The 10,169-nt window shown below is 43.7% G+C and overlaps 1 protein-coding gene across 3 annotated transcripts in view; it reads right to left on the reverse strand.

Moving 5' to 3' along the window:
- Positions 1–10,168, reverse strand: part of ACADSB (acyl-CoA dehydrogenase short/branched chain) — a 39,247-nt gene extending 29,079 nt beyond the window's left edge. Inside the window, exon 1 of one of the 3 annotated variants that reach the window (XM_060098522.1) lies at positions 9,907–10,168. In XM_060098522.1, coding sequence (XP_059954505.1) covers positions 9,907–9,948 — 42 coding nt within the window. In that variant the 5' untranslated portion in view covers positions 9,949–10,168. The remainder of the gene's footprint in view (positions 1–9,906) is intronic. The other 2 variants (XM_060098513.1, XM_060098504.1) reach the window with 2 other exon arrangements.
- Between the last annotated feature and the right edge of the window lies 1 nt (position 10,169).

Consider the following 10,169-nt stretch of genomic DNA (forward strand, 5'->3'; position numbering starts at 1 on the left):
CTGCTAATGCAGGGGACACGGGTTCAAGCCCTGGTCTGGGAGGATCCCACGTGCCGCAGAGCAACTAGGCCCGTGAGCCACAACGACTGAGCCTGCGCGTCTGGAGCCTGTGCTCCGCAACAAGAGAGGCCGCGATAAGTGAGAGGCCCACGCACCGTGATGAAGAGTGGCCCCCACTTGCCAGAACTAGAGAAAGCCCTAGCACAGAAATGAAGACCCAACACAGCAATAATTAATTAATTAATTAATAAACTCCTACCCCCAACATTTTCTAAAAAAAATAATAATAATATGTTCAGCATCACACTACAGAACAATTTTATGGACTTCTTAAGAACCTAACTGCAAAATATAGTTATACACAATTAAACTAAAGAAACTAGTTTATCCTGGGAACTTTTACCAATGACTCTATTAGTGTCTTTGAAACAAGTCCCCCTGAGATTTAAATCAGGGGATGCCACTCTTGGCTACATACCCAGATCACCTGGGGGAGCTTAGAGTAAAAGATTTCAGCCCCACCAATTCGGGCTCTGATCAAACAGACTCAGGATGAAGCCTGGGCTTCTGCATTTCTAAAATGCTCCCTGAGGTGTGTGAGTGGAAAAAAAAAAAATGTTGCCTGCCAAATCAGTAAACAAAGGATGTTGCAGCCATCAAGCCATCACATTACAGCCACTCCATTGGTGAGCCCTGAGGAAACTCAGGAGGAGAGAGCACAGGATACTGGCTCCAGATAGCTGAGGTGCACATCAAAGGAATGATTTCAGTGTGCCCAAAACTCTTGCATCTTCCCATACACAGAAAAGTGTTAAATTCATTAACTTGAGATGTCTGTTTTTTTTGCAGTACGCGGGCCTCCCACTGTCGCGGCCCCTCCCACTGCAGAGCACAGGGTCCGGACGCACAGGCTCAGCGGCCATGGTTCATGGGCCCAGCCGCTCCGCGGCACGCAGGATCTTCCCGGACCGGGGCACGAACCCGTGTCCCCTGCATTGGCAGGCAGACTCTCAACCACTGTGCCACCAAGGAAGCCCTGGACTTTTCTTTTAATTATCAGCAATCTTTTGATGTTCCTACCACCTGGTCTTTGTTGCAAAACCCCCTATATATCTTGGCCCCTCCCTTACCTCTTTTTTGAGCAGTCCCTCAGTGATGAGAGGCTGTCTCCCCAGCTTGAAGTCCTCAGAATGTCCGCGGGATAAAACAGAATTCTCATCTTTTAGGCTGTGCATTTTTTCAGTTGACAGGTGACTCTCACATGTAGCATGAGCTGGAATCTGTGTTTACATGCTTGACTCATGCCAACCCCTTATAACTTTCAAAAGCCAAATTATTCGCTTGCTGAACAAGTTAAATGATCCATGACTGCACCTTCCCTGCTCCCCCTCCACCATGCCCCCAGTTGTCTTACTTAAAACTTGTAACTATGTTCAAAAAAGCTGTTGCCCTATTTCCCATCCAGCCCACTTTCAACATCCTCCATAGGGGATAGGGGAGATTCTTATGTATCCTTCTGGTATTCTTCATATACAAACATAAGCAAGTAGAAATATAGTTGCTTATTTTCCTCCTGGTCCTTCTAGGAGAGCATACTATATACCATATTCTGGCCCATTCATTCATTCATTCATTCATTTCCCCATGTAGCAATATATTCTGGAGATGTTTCTAACATGTAACAATTCCCTTTGTTATTATAAGTAATGCTGTAACAAGGGAGCTCTTTGCTGTGAATGTCAATCTCTATATTGACTGTGGACTTGGTTACACAAACCTACAAGTGATAAAATACCATAGAACTATATGTACACATTTCTTGGGAAGAAAACTTCTCTACTGCCTTAGGTTCTAATGGTAGAGGTTGGGTGTGGGGGCGGGTAGGAAATGACTGACAATAAATGGATTTATAGGAGAAAAGACAAAGTTTCTTTATATCTACAGATGTACTTTCAGGAGGCTTTGTTTAAATTTAGATAATGTTTCTTTCTTGTGGCTGCTGAATGGTCAAATGTTTTAGGTTTAGAGTAATTTTCATACCACTTTGTTGGGCTATCCTTTCCTTGGCATTACAATAATATCAATTTCCTGGTTTCAATAATTGTACTATTGAGATACAACCATGGGAGAATCTGAGTGATGGACAGGGGGGACCTCTCTCTACTATTTGTATTTATGCAACTTCCTATGAATCTAATTACATATTGCAAAGTAAAAAGTTTCTTAAAAAATGCTGCAATGAATAACTTTTGATGTACATTATTTCACATCTGTAGCACAAGCACGAAGAGGAAAATCTGTCAATGTTAAAAATAAATTCAAAATACTGACAAATTTTCTCTAATTGTCCTCCATAGCAGTTAAACCATTCTCACGCCCACTAACAAATATTTAATGGTGCCTGTTTCCCTAGAATCTTGCCAAAACAGCTTGTAGGCCAATTTTTTGATTTCTGCATCCATCTCATAGGTAAAAAAACATTGTATCACAAAGTGTTCTTATAGCTGTCTTTCATTTACGAGTTTGCACCCCTTTTCATACATTTAAGAACCATGTCTAATTCTGTTTTTGTTTATTCATGTCCTGTGCTCATTTTCCTATTCAGTTTTTCTTTTTTTTCCTATTGATTTCTAGGAGCTCAATATAAATTAAGGAAATTAGCTCTTTGGTGACAGGTGTGAGCAGAACACAAAGAGCTTCCCTCATCATCCAGTTATACGAGGGTAAAGTCGCAACCCACTGCAGTCTCCCACCAACAGTGTACCCTAAACGTAATTCAGACTTTTTTTAAAACCTGCAGGCTCAATGAAGCACTCTGTGCTTTCTACAAAAGGGTCCCTAGATGGATATATTATCTCAGGAAGAATTTCAATGACCCCAGATTCTTCCTGTGCATAAAAAAAAAAGCACTAAAATCATTAACTTGAGATATTTGTTCCTTGTGATTAGTATTAGTCTTTTATCAAGATGTATGCTTGACTGCATGTCTTTCCCAGCCGAAATCTTCCTATATATGCTGGCTCCTCCCCTACCTTTTTGTAGCAGTTTGTTGAGCTACTTACTGAGAGGCTGTCTCCCAGGTTTAGTCCTCAGTTTAAGTCCCTGAACTCACAACTCTCATGTTGTGCATTTTTCTTTAAGTTGACAGAGGAGCTGCAAATTTTTTTCAACCGCTTTGTCATCTGTCTTTTGATTTTGCGTATAGTTTTTTTGTTTTGTCATGCAAAAGGTTTTGATGTTTATGTTGTCAAAAGTATCAACCTTTCTTTGATTGACGGCTTTAAATTAGGATGACCTTCCTTACTCTAATAAAGGATTTACCCATGTTTATTTTTAGGATTTTATGCATTCTATTTTTACATTTAATCTGAGTTTTTATGTAGGCTAAAGATAACAGATGCATGAACAAAATTTTTCTTCTAAGTCCTTTTTGACTTAAGAAGTCCAAAAAGCTCATATGATGATTCCAGAGCTAGATAATTAGAGTGCTCACTCTTGGTAAGCACATTTTGATGGTATTTTTAATGTCCTCTTGCAATGAAGCAACTTTACAGATCAAGGAAAGGTAAAATACTATTACGTTATAATTAAATGTGAAATGTTAAAAAACAAAGACAACAGGCCCCAAATGGAATCACTTGTGCTAAGCCCACATCACCAAACCAGACTTAATACCTAAATTAATTAGTTTCAACTCCCCCCAGGAATGGAATCTTAAGACCAGTCAATCTGGAATTACCTGGTCAGCACTAGTGAGGTCATCTGCTTGACAGACCCTGCTGTCCCCTAAAGGAAGGTGACTTTGCCGCAATCTCCTCTCTGCTAGCAACTTCCTAGTCCCACCCCCTCCTGCCTATAAGTCTTTTATTTTGTATAGCTCTTTCGAGCTTCCTTTTGTTTACTAGATGGAATGCTGCCCAATTCATGAACTGCTGAACAAAGCCAATAAAATCTTTAAAATTTATTCAGCTGAATTTTGTTGTTTTAACAGTAAGATACTCAAAGAAGGATCTTTTAGCTCAAATAACCATTCTCCAAGTTGCTGGAAACTAAAGAATATTTTAAAATTAAATTAACAGTGAGATATAATTACACACCTATCAGAATGGCTAAAATAAAAAAATTACTGACAATGCCAACTGCCAGCAAGGATGAGGAGAAACTGGATCTCTCATACACTGCTGACAGGAATGTAAAATGGTAGGGGGTCATGTTGGAAAACAGTTTCGTGGTTTCCTATAAAAATGCAGTTATCATATGACCCAGTAATTGTACTCTTGGGTATTATCCTAGAGAAACGAAAGTTTAAGTTCAAATAAAAACCTGCACACAAATGTTCATGGCAGCTTTATTCACAATAGTCAAAAACTGGAAACAATCTGGATGTCTTTCAACAGGTGAATGGTTAAGCAACCATGGCATGTCCCTATCATGGTATGAGGACCCACATGGAACCTCAGATTCCAATAAAGATTATTCCAAGCCGAAGACATTTGAGATTCAACAGATGCAGAAAAAAGTCTTCTTATCTGACTGCGGGCTTTCTCTCTAGTTGCAGGGAGCCGGGGCTACTCCTCGTTGCGGTGTGAGGGCTTCTCATTGTGGTGGTTTCTCTTGTTGCAGAGCACAGGCTCTAGGCACGCAGGCTTTGGTAGCTGTGGCGCGTGGGCTCCAGAGCGCAGGCTCAGTAGTTGTGGCGCACGGGCTTAGTTGCTCCGTGGCACGTGGGATCTTCCTGGACCACGGCTCGAACCCAAGTCCCCTGCATTGGCAGGCGGATTCTTAAACACTGCGCCATCAGGGAAGTCCCCACACTGATCGTTTTGAATTAAAGATACTTAAGAAATAGCAGTGCAAGAAAGCTACTGACCTCCTCTGTCCCCCTGAAAACAGGAAATAACCTCCCCTGTGAAAGGCACTCTCTCTGTACCAGGAGGGTAGAAGGCATCCTCATCACCAGAGACAGGGAATTGAGGGCAGAGAAGGCTGTATAAACAAAGCTTGTTACTTCTTCACTAACTAGCTACCCCCAGCCCAAACCTCTTTTTCTTGTCAATTCTTCACAAATGTACCGTTTCTTTGTCTAAAGAGCATAAACGCTGCAGGTTTTGGTCACTTCTTTGAGTCTCATATTTTTTATGGGCTCCTTTAAGTACAAAATGTGTTTTTCTCCTGTTAATCTGTCATGCCGATTTAATTATTAGACCAGCTAAAGAACCTAGAAGGGAAAAGGGGAACAGTTTTCCTCCCCTATACTTATTAATGCTGTTTTATCCCCCAGGGTTTATATGTTCTTTTGTTCAGTAAATGACGCAATGCTTTTTTCCCTATGCCCTAATAGTTCAAGGACTCCCAGTCTTCTACTAAGCAAAACTTTACTGAATTCTGACTAAACCTGGGATGTCCATTTTAAGATCTGACTTAAGTACTGCATACCTGACTTTAGATTTTAAAAGTTGATCCTGGGACTTCCCTGGTGGCGCAGTGGTTAAGAATCCGCCTGCCAATGCAGGGGACACGGGTTCAAGCCCTGGTCCAGGAAGATCCCATAAGACGCGGAGCAACTAAGCCTGTGCACCACAACTACTGAGCCTGCGCTCTAGAGCCCACGAGCCACAACTACTGAGCCTGCGCTTTAGAGCCTGCAAGCCACAACTACTGAAGCCTGCGTGCCTAGATCCCGTGCTCCGCAACGAGAAGCCACCACAATAAGATCGTGCACTGCAACCAAGAGTAGCCCCCACTCGCTGAAACTAGAGAAAGCCCGTGTGCAGCAACGAAGACCCAACACAGCCCCCCCCCGCCCCCAAAAGGTTGATCGTTTCTGTTTTCATATGCCCGAGCCAAAACTTTGGCACCAGAATCTCTCTAATCCATGCTTGCTTTCTCCCGAAACAGTAGCTTCTGTTCTCAGGTGTTCTCGAAAACTCCTAAACAGGTGACCTTTCCCTTCCATTAGCCTCAGGCTCCTCATCCCAGCACCAGTAGTTCCTAACAACATCACCACCTTCTAGAAGAGCAGACTGCCTCAGGAGTGGGCTAAATAAACCAAGACAGGGCACAGTGCCAGGAACCAGCATAAAGGAGACCTGTTTGCCTTCCGTGTGACCTTAGCCAAGTCAGCAAGTTCTCTTTCCCAAACTGCCAGTGTACAAAAACGAAACCAGAGACTAACTTCCCTTTATTTCCAGAGGAATCTTAAAAGATAGGATTATTAATGAACTTTTTTTTTAATTGTGCAATTAACTTCGGTCCAATACCTTACCAGGTACTGGGAATTTCTTTGACCCACCCTCCTTTTCAGGGAAACCAGGCTGGTAGCAGAAAGAACAGTTAAGATAGAAGTAAGGACACCTGAGTTCCAGACCAGGTGTGGCATATTCCAGTGCCCCAGATGAATACCAAACTGAGTCAAGGGAGCACTAGAACCTCAGGCAGTTCTTCATGGTTCAATGGACCAAGTTCACTCGCTGCCTCAATTTTCAATCCGTATCTCCATAAATTGACCCTGGGTTAGGGGGGCTGTATTTTGAACTTCTCAAAAAAACACTTGCCTCTGCTTTCCTTGGGTTGTTTCCTTTACATGGCACAAACTCTGCTTGTACTTTTGCTCTTAGGACAGGACTGAAATATCCCTCTCCCTCTTTTGCTCCAATTCTGAATAAAACATGTTTGTCACAAAGCCTCCTCTGATATCCTACATTTATTCTCCTTTTGCTTTGTCTTTCTTCAACATTTACCCAGAATGGTCTGTAATGTACTCCAAAGGCTGACTTGAACCCTCCGGTGCTTCCATTCCCTCAGACGCCCCACCACTCATCTGTGTCTTTGCCTGTCTCCTACTTCTCTAGCTCTTATTTTTCTGCTGGTCTCCGGATCCTCCTCCTGCCCAGCTTCCAAAACTCTCCAGGGGTACATTTTACTGACACTTTTTAAAGTCTAAAAGAGAATTAATTAATTTTCCTTCTGTTCCCCCTAAACTACGTTTCCTCCAGACATCCCAATCTTTGCCCATCACTAAGCCTCTCCATTTAGAAAATGTGGAGTTCATCTAATTCTTCCATCTCAAGGTAATTATCAGCTCTTCTCAAGTCTTTATTAATGTATCTTCCTCGCTAACCGTCACTGGTACCGCCCTAGCTGAGGGCCTCATTACACCACAGGTGAACGTTTGAAATGGGTCTAAGTGGTATCTGTGCTTTTGAGTTCCTTCTGCAAGCTACTGACCATTTAGCTTGTAAAACTCTTTGGCAAACAGCACCTCAGAATCTCAACTGCTCCTGTTGGAATCTTGAAGATCAATTCGTATAGTCAACAAACTGGGCACAGGAAATAGGTTGAGAGCTTTTTACCAGGTTGTAAGGAGAATGGTCCGTTCTTCCCACCCTTCTGGAGCACACAATCAGGGGCAATTTTGCCTTTGGTTGTCACCACTCCGGGGTGCTAAACATCCTACAGTGCACAGGACAGCCTCCCACAATTGAGAATTATTTGGCCTCAAATATCAACAGTGCCAAAATTGAGAAACCCTGGTCTAGCACTCAGGAAAAAAGGAATCAAGACAAATGGAGCCCAAGATAGGGTTAGTATTCGAGGATCCTGAGAGAAAGGAGAGAGAATCTTACGGCTGCCAGAGAAGATGTTTATAGTTAGTCTTCCTGGCACCAGAGCGAAAGAAGGATGGTAAACAAATTATAAAGAAACACTGTCATTTCTGTACTGATGAGTAATAACATTATAAATGATTGTGTTTTAGTAAACAAAAGGTCTGTTATGCGTGACTGTGGGCAACACTGTTTGGGCTACACGCACTGTTATAAGAACAAGTACGGACCTAACCCCTGAACATGACAGGGTCTTGCCAGCTGAATTCATTCCAATCCTCTGCAAACGTATCACATCAGCTATCCTGGCATAATTATTCCTCAAACAAGCAGAGTATACTCCTACCTCTACACCTGTGCTTATACAACCCTTGGCCTGGAATCTTCATTCCTCTGCGGCTTTACCTAAACCTAAGACATCCCTTCTTTTGACACTCAGTTCAAGCCCCACCTCCTGTAGGCATACCTGTCCAAGCTATTTATTTAGCACTGGCAATATCTCATGCATGGCAATAATAAGCTAACGTTTAATGACAGCTGACTCTATGCTGGGCACTATTTTAAGTGATTCATACCTACATATGAATTAATTTAACCTTCACAACGACCCCATGGTATATGTACTATTATTCTCCCCATTTTACAGATCAAGAAACTAAGACCCAAAAGTGGTTAAGTAAGCTGCCCATGATTATACTAGTAGGAAGTGACAGAGCCGGGGTTCACACCTGAGCAATTAGCCTGCAGAACTCATGCTCTAAACCACTGTGCTATAGGCAACATGCCATCAATCACATTCGCTAACTTATGCAAAAGAGGTCTAAAAGCTAAGCAAGACTGAAAGCCACAATAAAACCAAAAATTCCAAACAACAGGTCTTTGATATCTCTGAGGAAGGGGAGGCAGGAGTGCATGAAGGTGAAATTTAGAAACAGACCAGAGTTAGAACACCAGCTTTAACACTTTCTAGTTGAGTGACTTTGAGCAAGTCACTTACTTAATCTTTTTCAGCGTGAGTCTCTGCATCTGAAAGATTAAACTACTTTTTAGAATGGTTGTGAGAATTAAATGAGATGATACAGGTGGGGCACCGAGCACATGCCTGCCACACAGTATGTGGTCAATAAATGCTGGCTCTAGAACAAGAGGGACTCAAATTGTGAAATACGGGGGACTTTCTTTGCTAAACTATTATACAACAGTTATAAAATAGTATTAAAGAGTAATCATAAAAACGTATTTCTTTGCAACAATACACTAATATGATTTTACTAATTTCCTTAATGCCCCAAGCCTGTAAAACAGTCAAACAACATTAATTATCTCTAAATTAATTATCTCTAATGAAACAAAAAGAACCTTGCCACTGGGCATCAGACTAAAACAGCAAAGAGCCTTTAACTCATCAAAGAGAAATGCAAATAAATATAAAAAGCAAACAACCAGCAGTGGGAAAATTCCCATAAAGTGTACCGACAAAGGGGAATGTATTCAAATATGCGACAGTTCTGGAAAGCATGCCATAAGATGAAGGGCTGAATGTTCAGTGTAATGAGAACCCGACGCCAAGAGCTGTGCAAGAATTAACAGTTTGCAGGTCCGGAGAGCAGAATTAGGTACAACTGGATATTCCCGGGAGGCAGGTTTCAGTTCAAGTTCTAAGAAGTGAGACAGGAAAGGGTTCCCCAGTGCTACGGTGAGCCTAACCATGCAAGATGTAATGTCCCAGCTGTGAGATGAGGGGCAGAGGAAATTGTCTTTCTGGCCGGTAACTCCAACCAAGTCCGAGGTCCCTTCCTAACTTTGGAGCAGGGCGGAGGAATGGAGGACGGGCGAACAATGCACAGAATGAGACTGTGCTCGTATTTCAACAACCTTTTTGGGGAAGGGTTGGGCGGTGAAATGTAATCATTGGGGAAATGCGACATCAGAGAAATGACATCTCTACCAAATGCCTCCAAAGATTCAAGACTCGGTAGCTTTCAGGACCCAATGGCCTGCAAAAGATATCTTGCAGCTGTGTCTCTCCGACTCCATGCAAGGTGATTGCTCCGTCAAAGAAGCTTCTAGACCAGCCCCTAGCCCCCTTCTCACCAGCTGCCACTCCCAGCCCTCCTTACAGAAACTGAGGCCGGCTCGGCTAGAGGCCTGGAGAGGGGTCGGGGTCGTGGCCGGCCCGCGGTGAGGGGTCTGAGAGAGACCCGGCGGAGGGAGGGAAGCGCGGGTTCCGTCAGGGGAAGACCCCGCTGCCGGGGCCAAGGTCATCCGGGGCCCCCAAGACGCCCGCTGCGAGCGCACTCACCAGCGCGCCGCCGCGCAGCAGCCGAACTGTGGCTCCCTCCATCTGCGGCCCAGGAAAAGCGCCGTCAAGGATCCCGGGAAGCAGCTCTGGCGCGCCTCCAGGCCGCACACCAATGCCTGGGGGCGGGTGGAGCCAGAGCCCCGCCCACACACACTCCCTCGTCCCTCCCCCTAGCCCTTACGGAAGGCCGAGAGAGACAAACAGCTCCCTCTCCGCTTTCGCCCTGCTCACGCGAGAGTTAGGAAAGGCCGTTGGGCGGTAAG

Source organism: Mesoplodon densirostris, chromosome 1 (genome assembly GCF_025265405.1).
Source record: "Mesoplodon densirostris isolate mMesDen1 chromosome 1, mMesDen1 primary haplotype, whole genome shotgun sequence".
In the NCBI taxonomy this organism is placed as follows: Eukaryota; Metazoa; Chordata; class Mammalia; order Artiodactyla; family Ziphiidae; genus Mesoplodon; species Mesoplodon densirostris.